Source organism: Myripristis murdjan, chromosome 17 (genome assembly GCF_902150065.1).
Source record: "Myripristis murdjan chromosome 17, fMyrMur1.1, whole genome shotgun sequence".
Classification (NCBI taxonomy): Eukaryota; Metazoa; Chordata; class Actinopteri; order Holocentriformes; family Holocentridae; genus Myripristis; species Myripristis murdjan.
This window is the reverse complement of record NC_043996.1, coordinates 287882-303401: the sequence shown is the minus strand read 5'-3', so window position 1 is coordinate 303401 and position 15520 is coordinate 287882. Positions and strand designations below refer to the sequence as shown.

General features: G+C 42.2%; 1 protein-coding gene across 2 annotated transcripts in view; it reads right to left on the bottom strand.

The window, feature by feature from the left end:
- LOC115375133 (kinesin-associated protein 3-like) overlaps positions 1–13513 on the bottom strand; it is a 69037-nt gene extending 55524 nt beyond the window's left edge. The window contains exons 1-4 of one of the 2 annotated variants that reach the window (XM_030074473.1): positions 13318–13513; positions 11339–11470; positions 9422–9579; positions 3481–3542 (exon numbers count right to left, since the gene is read on the bottom strand). In XM_030074473.1, coding sequence (XP_029930333.1) covers positions 3481–3542; positions 9422–9579; positions 11339–11470; positions 13318–13346 — 381 coding nt within the window. In that variant the 5' untranslated portion in view covers positions 13347–13513. Of the gene's footprint in view, positions 1–3480; positions 3543–9421; positions 9580–11338; positions 11471–12916; positions 13141–13317 lie in introns of those variants that run through there. The other variant, XM_030074474.1, reaches the window with a different exon arrangement.
- Between the last annotated feature and the right edge of the window lie 2007 nt (positions 13514–15520).

The window sequence follows — 15520 nt, the reverse complement described above, 5'->3', positions numbered from 1 at the left end:
GACATCCCCAGATATGGTCAGGCAGAACGATCACATTCTGATCAGGACACTCATACCTTGCATTAATATGTGTTTTTCCTTGTGTCCGGGTACAGATTGCATTTTAATACCATATGGGCTCTGAAAGTATGCATAAAAAACTTTTCTAGTTACCTGAAATAAACATGTTCCTAAAAAGGATCATACCAGTGAGTATTTGGCCCATTTGCAATTTACCAACATTTTACATGGCCACAAAGGATTTTGTAAATCATACAGGAATACCAAAAATTTTAGATTTTTAATACACCTTCCAGTGATACTTGGACACGTCATCAGTAAAGAACCTGGAGTCGTAGGGTGTTTCGGGTCTTTAATCTTCATACACCCTCGCCCGGGTGACCCAGCTAGGGACGATCAGTCCCCGGCTTGTGTCCAAGTGTTGCGCCACAGATACCCCCTAAGGATCCACAGCCACCTAGAGGCCTTTTCTGCAGCCTCCAGAGTGTTCCTGATGGCTCTCCTAGATTGCATTCCTTTCACTCCAAGGAGTTTGAGGGTCTGCAGTAGTGAGTGGCCAGCAAAGCCGACCTCAACTGGCTCACAGAGTGCTTTCCAGCTGTTGCTCCAACACTCTGTGATGAGCTCTGCATATTTAGCCTTCTTTCGCTCGTTGGTCTCATCCATTCGGTCCTCCCAGGGGGCAATCTGATGATAGCACCAAATTTGGGCGGTGCGAGGTGGTTGTGATGTTGGCTGGGAACTTGAGCTGTCTTCCCAGGTCCACTTGAAGCTGCCAGTCGTGAGCAGTAGTGAGGAGGCTAGACTGGTGTCGTTGAGCCTTCTGCCCCGCTCTAAAGGCTGGATTATGCTTCCGTGTATGGGGGTTGTGCGAAGCACGCATTTCCTACACACCACGTGTGTGTCCAACATACCTCTGCGAAACCCACTGAGCAATTCTCCGCCCACCAACGTAGACCCTGTGACGTATGGTCGCTGCTCTTCTGTACGTCTTTGTAATGGCGAGAGGACGAGTCGTATGGGTGCGAGTACTTGCGCACCTCCTCGGCCAGGCGTTCTTCCGCGAGATCCGGCATTCTCCAAAGTTTTCAAACACAACCGACGAGTCGAGAGACAACTGTTGTTTTAAAAATGGCGCTGCCATGTTGTGATGCTGGTTGCAACGAAATGCCGGAAATGATGTACTTCGGCGGACCAATTACAGCTCTTGTGGGGCTGCGTAGGGTCCGCGTAGTTACAATTTTTGGGAAGCGCACGGCAAGGCTCTGCGGCGGTCGCACAACCCCCGTACGCTCTTCTTACGCAGAAGCATAATTCAGCCTTAATGGAGGTGACTGTTTGGGGGCTGGCACAGCTTGCACTCAGGAGTGTCTACCAGGTCCCAGGTGTGAAGGTTGGCCAGGCTAGGGAGGATGTCGTAAACTGATTGGACGAGAAACTTAATGCATGACGGTTCATCTTTCCAGAGCTCTGCCCAGGTGATCTTTCAGGATTCTGCATGTTCCCACCTGGTCCATGCCCCTTGCTTGGACATGTCTTGCCCAGGCTCTTGACCGTTTTTTCGGTCACAAATGGAATTTTGGTACCTCCCAGGGCAAAGCGGAACTGGTCAGTCACTTTACCCTTCTTCAGGACCAAAGACCTGGACTTTGAAGTTCATCCTTGCCCACGAGATGAGCCGTTCAAGCCCCTTGAGGAGCCACCTGCACCCTGGAACAGATGTTGTCATCACTGTTAAGTCATCCATAAAGGCTCTTATGGGGGGCTGCTGAGTCCCAGATCTTGACTTAGGCCCTCTGCATTCCACCTCGGCAGACTTAACAACCATATTCATGGCCAGTGAGAAGAGTGGTACTGAGATCATGCAGCCGGTTATTATGCCCTTCTCAAGGCGATGCCAGGCAGATGTTATTTGGCCTGAGGAGACCTGTGCGCTGAAATCATTGTAATAGTCCATGATGAGGTTGCAGATCTTGTCAAGAACATGGTGTATCGCCAGACGGTTTCAACAAGCTTGTGTGGGATAGATCCGTAGGCGTTGGCACAACATATTATCAAAATCCTTCCATTTTCAAATATGAATTTTGGTTACAACACACACCTTATAATGTTCTGCTTCTGTGACTAACAAAGTCATCGACATTCATAAACTATTGAATTGATAATTGGCTATGTAAAGAAAACGTTTCCCCAGGACTTTTGCGTTCCGCCCAATTTCAAGTGATTCCAGTCATCAAAACACAACGAAACCGGGAGTGCCAAGGGGCTCACCGTGCAGAGTGTGTACCACCTAATACAAAGGCTTAACTGCAGTGGCCTGGGTTTGAATCCAGCCCTGACAATTTGCTACATGTCATCCCCTCTCTCTGTTCTGTTTCTTGCCAATGTGACTAGCAAATAAAGCAGAAATGACCAAAAATTAATCTTTAAAAAACACAGCAAAATGGCTGCTTTTAAGAAAACTAATAATGATGTCTTTATCAAGGTGATGGAATACTGGTATCGTAGTGAAAATAATGGAAACCAGTAGCTGGCTACAGATAGGAAAATAAATCTGCTTGCATGATTGGCAGAAACATTGAGTATATACATTAACATAGATATTATGCTAAACTTGCAAAATCACTGGTATGATCCTATGATACTTTTCTGTTTCAGTATTTCAGCCATAGTTCAACTGTGAGGGCAGTAGTACAGAGCATGTAGAGCTGGGAATCTTTGGCCACCTAACGATTCGATTTGCTTACGATTATGAGGGCAACGATGCGATTATGAAGCGATTATCAATGCATCTTGATGCATATTTTTGTTACTGTCACTGAATCCTTTTTTGCATCATTGTTCAGACAATTTGTGTTTTTTTGCTGTGTGACAACTAAAACAAGGTGTATTTGTAGTGAATTATGATTAGAAAGAACACTAAATAATTAATTTACTGTTATTTACTGTAATTTTGTGTTGCCAAAATATTTCAGTGTTGTGTGACATAACTTACACACTGTTTGGCTCTTATCCAGGTCTTCTGTCCCTTTGTCTACATAAAATCTGAAATGTTTCCAAACACTCACTTTTAATGCAGAGGGTGCCGGTTCGATGTTTCTTTCAGCTTATTCAGCTATCTTCACGTGATTGTTTTCTGTTGTGTGCCTCCTGTAATTGCCCGGCTGGATGCTGCTCTCTCACACTTAGGTTCCACAATTTTTTTCCGCGATGTAACTGCCCGGCTAAATGCTGCAAATGCAGTTCTGCATTTTTTAATCATTTTATAAGCATCAATTATTTAATCGATTTTTTCTCCCACCTCTAAGAGCATGTAATATTAATGCTATTTGTACATATAGTACCAAAAATTATGCCCATCCAAAGACAAGCTCACATAAACTAACACATCATACAAACACGATCACTGACTCTACAGTTGCTAATCAAATTAGAACGCAACATGAATGAACATTCACACAAGTGGTGCAGTGTTATTACCTCCATTCCCTCGAATGGCGTTAGCTCTCGAGGCTTCACTACTCTTTTCTCCTTTCTCTCCACTGAAAAGAGAACAGAGGGAAAGTGCTTTATGCCACAAAGAAGAGTACAGTGCTGCTCTTCCACAGCAAACACAGCTGAAACATTCAGAAGTTCTGATAGATGGCAGATTTTTGTATCACCTCCAACATGTTCATCATCTTCAGGAAAGACAGAGAAGAGGGAGGGGAAGAGCAATGACATCCAGTCAAGTAGCAACATGAAGTAACAGGGTTTAAAGGAATGTGGTTTTAATTAAAATACCAATGGGTGAGACAGAGGCTCCAGTCAGCCCCATCATGCTCTCATGCTCATCTTATAGTAATTTATTTATGGTAATATACAAAAGGTATAAGAATAACTCTGACAATGACACATTAATGATTGACAATCCCATATGTAGCACCTTCAAGTTGGAAGACTCCTTGTTTAACATCAGTTATCAGTCCTACAGTGAAGATTTCAGACAGAAACAACAGGTCAACTGCACTGATTTGAACATAGCAATTGAGAGTGGCAGCCATCTTGCCAACTTGGAAACATTGCACCTGTTGTGATTTACTAAGGATAAAGTAACACTGCACAGCTTTTAAAATCTCAACAGATTATAAAAAGATTGGGTTTATCACACCAACCGGCTGAATTCTGAAGATTTAATTTGGTGGCTGAAAGATTTGGATCACACCATCACGACTAGGATGACAGACATGGTCATGTTGTATCTGTTGTTATATATTTCACATTTTTGCTTTTCACGAAACACCAAAAACCTTCCTTGTAATAAAGCCTTATCTTAAAAATAATGATTGATTCAAGTTCAAATATGCAAAAACAGACAATTTAAAAATGTTTTCCCATGAGTTACAACACTTAATGAGTAATGAGCGCTTTCCAGATTGCTGCTGTGGTTGATCTGTGGAGCCTGCAACAACACAGCCTTTCTCCAACCATTTGTATTTAATTCTTCATAGAAAGCCAACTTGAGGGTACATAATTGTTTTTGTCACAAAAGTTGTCAGTGTCTTCAATGCAACCCTCTTATATTAACTTGAATGGCTTATCTAATGTTAATTAATGTTCTGTGCCCTTCTACTCATCCAAAAAGTCACACATACAATCCAGGTTGATACAGATAAATTGTCTGGAATAGAGCAGTTGTACACCTGATAAATCCTGAGTTCCATCACAGCTGTCTAAAAAATAAATTTCAGAAGCAGAAAGTTCAATTGTTTCCCCTGGACAGTTTCCTCTGTCTTGTCAAGTTTGTAACTACAATTTTTAGTTTTGTCAATTAAATGTTCCACCATATTTACTGCAGTGACATTACTACGCGCGTGGAAATGTTTAAAATCCCAGAAAGCAGTAGCACTAACCTTTAAAGTAAATTATTAAAGAAAACACTCAAACATCAATATAACACACAATTAAGAAATCACCAAGAACACTTGAGCTGCCTTTGACCGAAAGTGGTCATTCTTGATCAGAATGTCCTGTATAAAAATGAATAATACACAGTATGAACTTTACATGAGAGGATATATGAAACTGAGTGGAAAATGACATGAAGAGTCCACTGCATTACTCCTTTTTTCTTGCATATTGCATCTAAAAAACTTCCCTGAATCCTCTGAAGTGATAAATAGTTTCATAACATGGAATCAAAAAGAAGCACATAACTGATATTTAGCTTATATTTAATTGATATTTAACTGATATTCATATATGTACATTAATGTCATGCAAATCCAGCTAGACAAAACTAAAACTTACATGTATAACTATCAAAATATGTGAAAGTGTTTGAAATGTAAAACATCAGAATATAGGCAGGCTGCCTAGTGATTACATAATGTATGACAGTAATGGTCTCAAAAGGTTATATTCTTTCATTACAGCCACATCAGCCTATATGAGGCCTTCTGCAGCTCTGGGATGTATTTGTAGTCCTTTGTTTCCTTCAGGCTGTAGACTGTAGACCAGCTCAGACTTGTTATTGCAGTACCGTCTACACCTTGGAGAGGAAATGTAGTAAAGGGCCAAGTCAGTATGTTTATAGCTACAGCTGTACAAAGCATTACTGTTGGGATTTGACCCTGAATAATTGCCGGAAAAACTATTGGCCGCTACAGGGCTCCTATCAGAGTGCAATGAGTCATCAAAAGTTGAGTTTGACTGTTTTAATGTAATGTTTAATGTGGAATATTACAGGTGGTTACAATGGAGAATGAGGTAGTTTCTGAAATAAAACACAAAGAGGTATAACATAAATATAACAGCTCTTAAAATACCACATAATCAATAAATCAACTATTAATCACAAATAATTCAATAAATGAATTACTGAAATGAAATGCAATATAAATGTGCATTATAAATGTATATGTATAAACATAAGCACTCTCTCCAGCTTAATTAGCAGAGGTTCCCACAATAATACTACACACACTAGCCATCAACAGTAGTCAACACAAACAGCATGATAGTAGCATAGCATATAGCTAACATTAGCTTAGCTGGCTAGAACTCGATTGGCATCCAACAGCAACAGTATCCATCCATGTCAAATTAACACGGGTAATACAGTAAAAAACACACAGCTCTTATCTTTACAGACACACAACAACTGAAGACATGCATAAGAGACTTCAATAACAAATTAAAACAGAGTCCAAACTTACATCGTCTCTGACTTCTGCACTGGCAACCGCCATAATAAAACTTAACTCCGTCTCACTGTGCTGCCTCCCGGAGGTCTTACATAACTGGCGTAACTTACATACGTAAATGACGTACGTTATCTACGTAGCTTAACTATACACAGAGCAAACTGCCCAGTCCCTGTATAAACGTGAGGAATTCACAACAATGACATTTAATGTATATGCTAACCGCAAACAAACATTGGCATCATGATAAGTTTTTGTAGTAAAAACTATGTTTTTAGCTCAGACATTTTTTTCTGTGCGGCAGTCAAAGTTTGCATAAGCATCACACACACAACTCAGAACAGTAAAGGCCAATTTATGGTTCTGCGTAGCTTATAGGGGTGCTCCATCGCGGGTACCTCACGATTCGATGCGATTTCGATTATGGGAGCTTCGATTTTTCGATTATAGCGATTACAGTGTTTGTCGACTGGATGCGATTATTGGTGCCACGATTCTTCGATTATTGTGATTTTTACAGCTATTTTCCATGCAAGACTGATTTTGTGTTAATCTGTGGCTAGCTTTGGAAATAATAGCCCATAAATTAACTCATGTCACTCTCAAAATAAAGATTTTTTGAACATTTGACTAGGAATTATTTTTCAAAGACACAAAATATTTTGACTATGTAATCTGGGAGTGAAAGAATTGCATGAGCCAGTTCCATCATAACAAAGTAATTAAAAAATTTGGTACACAGGCACTACAGTACACCATTGACTTTTATGTATGTATGTATGTATGCATTACAGTTTATAATTTATCGTGTTGCGAAAGTACTTGACGGTGGCGTTCGTTTGGTGGGTGGAGATAAAAGGCAGGCGGATCAGGAGGGGCTTGTCTGTAACGTCTGGTTTGACGTGCAGCTTCATGGGACGCAGGGCGAACGAGGGCAACCACAAATTAAAGCCCGACTCTTTCAGCATTCGCCACGACGAAAATGGCCTAAAATATGTCACCGTGTCTTTCAACGAATGCACAAAAAATCACAAAGATGCTGCCGAAAAAAACAGACAGCCTGCGGGGATTCATATATGAGCAGCCGGGTAACCCACTATGTCCAGTGGCCTCCCTGGAGAAATAGCCTACCTCCCCTGCTGCCTCCTGATCCACCTGCCTTTTATCTCCACCCAAAGCGGACGCGGTGTGACAGCGCCGATGTATGGTAAGTTAACAGTATACTTTTATTATTATTGTTACAGCCGACATTAGGCATAGGCATACGTCTGCGCAAAAACACACCTGTCGCGAAATGCACGCCACCGTCCCTGCAAAGAGGAGTCCAAACATAATTGAACACTATTTTAACAAATGCACTATTAATGGAAATATCCAGTTCAACATTAACGAGCCCAAATAGCCTGATGTGACATGATGATGTCGCTAGATGAAAAAGCAATCTTACCGTCTGCGCTCTGTTCATTCTGTCCACTCTATCTTGCTTGGTGGAAGAATGAATAGTTCTCAATTTTATTGTTGCATTTTTACCAATAAATGATTGATTTTTTTTCTTGTGTGTTTATTTTATGGGCTATATGTAGGGTAACCGTTTTATAAAGGCAATTCCCTTGAAGCCATGAGTTACATTTATTTTACAACAGCTTTCTGTTTGCTATGGTCCCACCTGCTAAACTGTCCGGGTGGCGCGCGCGTTACCTACTTTTTGTTCCGGGTACCCGTTTTTTTCCGGGCTTGGTGGAAAAGAATCGACGTGAAAAAAATCGATGCAAATCGATGCAAGAAAACATTGCGATGCATCGCAATTTCGATGAATCTAACCCACCACTAGTAGCTTACGGAGGGTTTATGTAGCAAATGCATCCCTTGCGGGACATCTGCAACCGCCACAGAGACGACTACGCACCTCCCAAAAATTGTAACTACCCTACGCAGACCCTACGCAGACAAACAAGAGCTATGATTGGTCCGCCGAACTACATCATGTCCGGCATTTCGCCCCTCCGTCTTCACTGCCTGCTGTAGTATCACATTCAAATAGTTTTCACCTCACTACTTTACACCTTTTGTTTGTATTGATTTGCGCATTTCAATTCAATTTGAACCATCTGTACTTAACGTGCGCATTTCAATTATTTTGCACCTTGTTTTGCACTATTTGTTTGAGAAAATAAAACAAGTACATTTTGGAAAAACATCACTGTTTATTTACAATGCCACAAATAAAGTTTCTGAAAAGGCTTGTCAGTGTAGGTAACAATATGATAATAATATATCGGCGGGGAATTGCTTAGCATACTAGACCGACAGGACACAGAAGCACGAGAGGCACACACCATCTGCGTAGAAACTGCGTACACATGCGTGACATCCAGTGTCCGCAGAACCATAAATCAGCCTTCAGAGTAGCAGCATGCTAGGTTTAGCATGGCATGCTTCTCATCGCAAACATGTTACAGTGTTGCTTTAACTGCAGAGATAAAAGGAAAAAATACTGGGTGTTCATAGTTGTTAGGTAGTAAACTCCAAGTAAATGCAACGTGCTATTTAAATTAAAAAGATGATCAGCTAGATCAGTGATTCCTGCGAGCACATTGCAGGGGGTACGTGGAAACAGTTGTGTTACGTTCTACTTTTGGAGAATCATCAGCACGTATGAGTGAGGGGGTACTCATGGTCTGACAAACAGGCTCAGGGGGTACACAAGACAAAAAAGGCTGGGAAACACTGAGCTAGATCATCAGGACGAAACCAGTCAGCATTCTCATGACCTTCTTTGTATGATTTTTAACTTTGATATGCCCCAACCAATAAAGGCATTTCAACTTATATCCTTGGCTTGATGCAGATGTGCCTAAAGTTAGCCCAGGGGCTCCTCTTCTCTTACTGAATTACACTGCAATTGAGTTAATCTGCACAGGGGCACTTAGTAAATATGGCACTAAAGAGGACATTAATCTGAATTAAATTAAGTTTTAATTTAAACGGTTTCAAATCTAATAGCACCTCTCTTGGTAAATCTGGCCTTTGTGTTCCAATGAGAAAGAGAGGTTTGACAAGACAGAATCACACATTATAATTCAGACATTTTTACTTAATTTTCACTTCTGGCCACTGTTTGAAAATCAAAGATAACAGTTGATTTTACTTTTTACTTTACTTTTACTTGAGGTTTGGACACAGTCAAGTCTAGGTAAGGCTTAGGTTGTTGATCAGCTTTAGGACACATGGCTCACCTTTGCCCTGGGCTGGGGAGGGTTTCCTGTTCTGCAGGTAATAGAGCAGCTGCTCCACCTCAGGGAGACGAGACGGAGGGATGAGTTTACACTCCTCCACCACCTTCCTGGCTAATGCCACCACATCTGTACTGGGAGAGAGACTTTTCACACGGATGCTGCAGGACAGAGAGGGGGGTGAAGAGAAAAAAATAGCAACATCTGATGAACAACATTCACGCAGGTATAAACAAGGAGGTGTTTGGCTGCAAAACTGAGCCGGGTTCTGCCATAAAAATATAGATTGCTCTACAGGAAACAGTTAGGCAGAAAATGAGTATCTCTTTTGAAGCAGTGACTAGTGCAGCGTTTCTCAAACTGTGGGGCGGAGGTATGACAGGTGGGGCGCGACGAACGGGAGTTCTTTCTTTCTTTCTTTATTTATTATTTAAATGGTCACAGATACATTTTAGTCTCACCCGCTAGAGATGAAATCAAACTCCCACTCACACACAACAACCACACTCAAACATGTTAATAATTGTGTCCATCTTTGTAAGCCTGGTTAAATTAGGCAGCATTAGAATGGGGAACGAGACGAGAATACAGGGCCGGACTGGGAGACTTTTTCAGGCCACGAATCAGTCATGTAATCAGGCCGGGGGGGGCTGGGGTAATGCGGGGCCAGTCGGATGCGGGTCTGGGGGGGATAAAGTGCGGGGCAAGTCGGGTGCATTGCGGGACCGCGTCTTCCTCGAGTTCCTTTTTTTGTTTTCCTCCCTTTCCGCACCTTTCCTCTTTTTTCCCCGGATTTGGGGAATTAAAGCATTAACTTCAATTCAATCACCCAACCTTTTCTTCCGCTTCCTCTCCTCTCTTCCACAGTCAGACACACACACGCGAGTCGCAACACCCCCTCCTCAACATGCTGCCTGTATTTTCAACGTACTCGGACTGTTGGGCCGGGTGTTAATCAAATCAAACGAATCACGTCTTGATCTCTTCACAGGTAGCTGGCCTCTGATTGGCCTGGCCTGTCTCTCTGACTTAAAAAAAAAAAAAGGTCAGATTGGTGAGGCCAGCCAGACTGGACCGGCCTGACAGCTGATTGGCCTGGCTGGCGACCTGTCTGGAAAAAAAAAAAAAAAAAAAAGACAGGCAGGCCGCCAAGCCAGTGACAGGCCGATGCTTCGGGAATTCTCCCGGTTCTCCCGATGTACAGTCCGGGCCTGTGAGAATGTGACCTGGAATGAAAATTATGATTGACATCGGCATTTTAATTGCGGCGGAACAAAAAAAAACTTCCTCAGAGCAACGCAGCAATATGGGATAGTGCAGTGATTTTACCTAACGTTATAAAATGGACAATGAACTGTCTTTTGAGGCAAAGATTGACATGAACTTTTATTTTCTCTCATTTTAAACTGGTGTTATTTAGGCCTACTTTATGTTCATTATTTCAAAACATTTTGAGTTAAAAAAAGGCCTGGTTCACCATTCTGTTGAGGCGATACAGGCAGGTGGGGCTTGACAATGCCCCCCCTTTTTTTGTCTGTAACAGTGAGGACGGCTGACATGAAGATTTAAGGAGGCTTTTGTTAACTCAACTATGACAGCCCTACAGCACCTACACCTTACTCTCCCTACTGGGAGCCATTCAGGTGAAAGCAGAAGCCTAAGTCCATCAGGAAAGCTAAATCATATATATATATATGCTGCTCTGATCAGATACGGTAATGACAGCTAGAGGTCAGTAATTGATCTGTAAACTTGACAGGAAAACAGAAACAGGCGGATGGAAATGGGAGTTGAAAAGAGAGAAAACACAGAGCACAAAAATTCAAGAGAGATTATGAGAAAGAGCAGAATTAAGTGAAGGGGAAATGGTAAGATGGAGTGAGGAGACAGAAAAAAGGAAGAGGATAAGAGCCCACTCACATTTTTTGTCCCTCCTTGCGTTCACCCAGCATGTGGTCTCCAGTCTCTCCCAGTACAGCAGCTTCCACTTCATACTGGACCACCAGGGCTTTCTCTGTGGGGTGCACATCCAAGCTGCCTGCCTTCACTTTCCTTAAGGGAAAGAATAATTAAGCAATCATTGTGTGTTTTTATCCCTGACTAATGTTCTCATTTTGAGTGGTTGACACAAGTGACCAGGCAGGGGTCAGTGCCTGCCAGAGATAAATGCGATATTGACATTTATCATTCCTGTTACACCCACACTTTGGACAGAAATGAGAGACAGAAGTGATAACACAGAGAGAATTCACACACACACACACACACACACAGAGAGACTAAAAAACACCTCAGCTACCCTACCATAATGCCATAATGTCAAACAGGGAGGGGATAGGATGATAGACTAATCACGTGCTTAGGGCCCTCAAGAGCATTTGAAATGGGTCAAATGGCTTGAGGGCTTTATTACAGGTTCCTCTATTCATTTTATGTCATTATTAACTATTATTTAACATTCTTTGTTTGGTTTTTTTACATTTGAATTTAATTTTCTATAAGAATGAAACTTAGGAGGGTACTGTTTATCGAAGTTATTTGATTTTAATTATAATTGACTGTTCTGCATTTTTGCATTTTTTTTTTTTTTTTACACCAAAAGTAATTAAAGAGGTTAACTTATTAGTACTTATTAGTAAATGTGTTGTCTGCTGCTTTATTTTGTTACTTTTCAGTAGGGGCCTACACAATGTTCATTATGCCACTTAGTACTGCATATCAAAAGAAATGCAAATTACACCAGACCACTCTGGTGATTTTGCTACCTTTTAAGATTAAAAACTGTGGAAGGGTTAAAACATGCCAAGCTGATGCGGGTTAGATGTAAGCGCCTCAGCTATAACCAATACAGTTGATTATGGATGTTAGATTTACAGTTGGTGTGCGAATGATCAGGCATTGACAATAGCTTATAATATTCTTCTTAGGGCCCCAAAAGGGCTTGGGCCGACCTTGATGTAAAAGGAAAACAGTTGGTAACTGGGCTGGCTCGCCCAGGTCAGCAGCACACCGTTTGCTGGCCAATACATCGTAGGACGTTGCCTTCACGTGCTGGATAACTAGCTAACTAGCAAGCTTCATGTACAGTGGTAATTTGAACGCCTTCAATAACTACAACCAGCTAATTGAGCTGTTATTGTGTAAGAAAAAACTACATTTTTTTTTTTTTTTGCATTATCAGTGCCTATTGTTGCCGTTGGCTATGGCAGCTATAGCCCAGATGGGCCACTCTCTCTCACGCATGTCGCCGAAGCTATGTCCCAAATTTGGCTGTGTGATACCACCTTCCTTATGGGCAAAGGTGCACACCTAGTAAAACATAAATTGATATCTTTCACAAATTGCGATGGTTATCTGGTAAATTCGGCACTCACGAAACTCATCCGGCAGCAATTTATTCATTAAATTTACAGCTTTATGAACCGGCTTAGCACTATCAGTCTCCCATAAAGTTGTGATTTAGGTTCAGGATGATTTGTAGAATTTATAGCTACTTACATCTTGAGCTTTCACCTCCATAAACGCTGCTTGGCTGAAGGTAAGAAGCCGACTTGACAGGTGGTCCTATCTGATTCGTAAACTGTCTTAAATAGTTTCCAATAGTGTAGTTACATTTACTGATAAGCTATGAAGATATTAACTGTTAAGACGTCTGTGAGAACATTTCCGCATGCAGTTAGCTCCACACAAGGACAACGAATGCATCAAGGCTACCTTACAGATACTATGCCTCGTTGGCTGTTATGCGAAATATCTAACGTTACGGCATCGATACACTACTTAACATTACGCAGCACAACTTAATACAGATATGCACTCTGTGATAAGATGCATTGTACTCTTTCTAAGGTTGGTGGTTAGCTCATAACCTAACCCAAATAACGTCAATACCGGTTTACCTCCTGAGGTAGCGTGCGTCGTCCTGCATCCTTTTCCGTTTTAATGATTCAAAGCAGAAATAACTAATGAGTTCAATTAATACAATTAATATTAATATTCAATTAATAAATCACGACCTAGTGCTGCAAGCTCCAGCACCAGTCAAGCCAGTAGCATCGCAATGGACTACAAACATGGATTCGCCTTGGTGCTATACCAGCTTCTTCTTCTTCTTCTTCTTCTTCTTCTTCTTCTTCTTCTCCTCCTTTATGGTTTTTAACGGCGGCTGGCCACCTTTGCGATGGGGCATTACCGCCACCTACTGATCCGGGGTGTGGATCAGGCTCCTACATCCATCCTATATTCTATATTCCACCTGCCCTAATTGATCCTAAATAAGTATAATAAAATAACTAAAAAAGAAAAGAAAAAAAAAAAAAAAGGGGGGGGGGGGGGGTATCCCTCCCCTCATATTCTATTATATACTCCTATACTCTTTATAAATTCCACCACCACCTTTGATTTAGCTGCTCCACCCTCACTAAGTATATCCTTCAATCTCGTCAAAACTATCTCCTCTCTCCTCCTACCTCTATCAATCTTACTCCCTCTAACATTACGCTGTACCTGGTAGAAGTGCCAACCTTTCTCCTCCCCATCCCATCTTGCCTGCCACAACTGATTGGCTTTTTCCCAGATTATCCCCTTGGCCTCTGCTTTACTAATCTTAACATGCATATCTACCCTCTCCTTCTTTAAAGCCCTCTTTGCCAATGCGTCAGCCTCTTCATTCCCCCCCACTCCTACATGTGCCGGGACCCATAAAAATCTCACATCACATCCCTGTCTCACACACCGAGTCACACACATCAAGATCTCATATAACATACCCTGCCTGCTTCCAGAATGAAAGGATCTTAAGCTAGACAGTACAGAAGTGGAATCACTACATATCAGCGCTCTCTCCACCCTTGCAAACTCCACCCATCTCAGAGCCACAAGCACAGCTACCATCTCCACTGTGTACACGCCCAGATGTTGTCCTCCTATTTACAGACACCCCCCTCTCCGGGACAACTACCCCAAATCCTGTCACCCCAGTCTCCATGTCCTTTGATCCATCTGTGAATAATAAAGTAAAATCCTTATAGAAAGTCTGAGTAAGACCCTTAAAAGCCATCATCGCATTCACTCCTCTTCCAGCCCTCCTCTCCTCCAGCAGCCGCCAATCCACATCTGGCCACACTAACATCCAAGGACCCACAGTTGGATACACAACTGAGGGGCAAAAACTAAGACTCCTCACTCCAAAATTTTCTGCTATTTCATTTCCTATCCGGCCAAAGTTCTTCTTTTTGCCTTTTCCATTCTCCCAGCAGTCCCTAAGCCCCCCAGTTGTAGGGTGAGAGTCTCCATGTCCCTGCAAGCTAACCCAGTAATTGGTCATTAACTGATCCCTCCTTAAATCCAGTGGCATCTCACTCAACGCCACCTGTAAAGCAGGCACAGGCGATGATCTAAATGCCCCACTGCAAATTCTTAAAGCCTGGGCCTGAAGTACATCCAGTTTCCGAAGATGAGTCTGGGCCACCGACCCATACACCAGGCAGCAATAATCCAGCACCGACCTCACTAGTGCCATATACACTGCCCTCAGAGCCCCACAACTAGCCCCCCAACTCTTACCTGCCAGACACCTCATTACATTCAACACTTTTTTCCCCCTATCTACTATCTTCTTAACATGGCCTTCCCATGTCAGACGAGCGTCAAACACCACCCCCAAATACTTAAAAAACCCCACCTTCTCCAGTTCTTGCCCATACAATCTAAGGCTCAAACCTTCCTGCACCTTCTTCTCTGTGAAGAACAAAGTCTGCGTCTTCTCCACTGAGAACCGACAACCCCAGTCCAGCCCCCACTGCACAACCACATCAATTGCCTCCTGCACCCTCCTGACCCCATTCTCAATACTTCTACACCTTTTCCAGAGAGCCCCATCATATAATGCAAATAAAGACCTCCCTATATCCCCTTGGATCCCAGCAAAAATGTCATTTATCATGATTAAATAGAGTAAAGGACTGATAACGCTACCCTGGGGGGTCCCATTATTAACCTGATACTGACTGGACAAAACAGAACCAACCCAGATCTGAATCTTCCTCCCAGTTAGAAAATCCCTAATCCAATTAAACATTCTCCCACAAACCTTTAACTTGT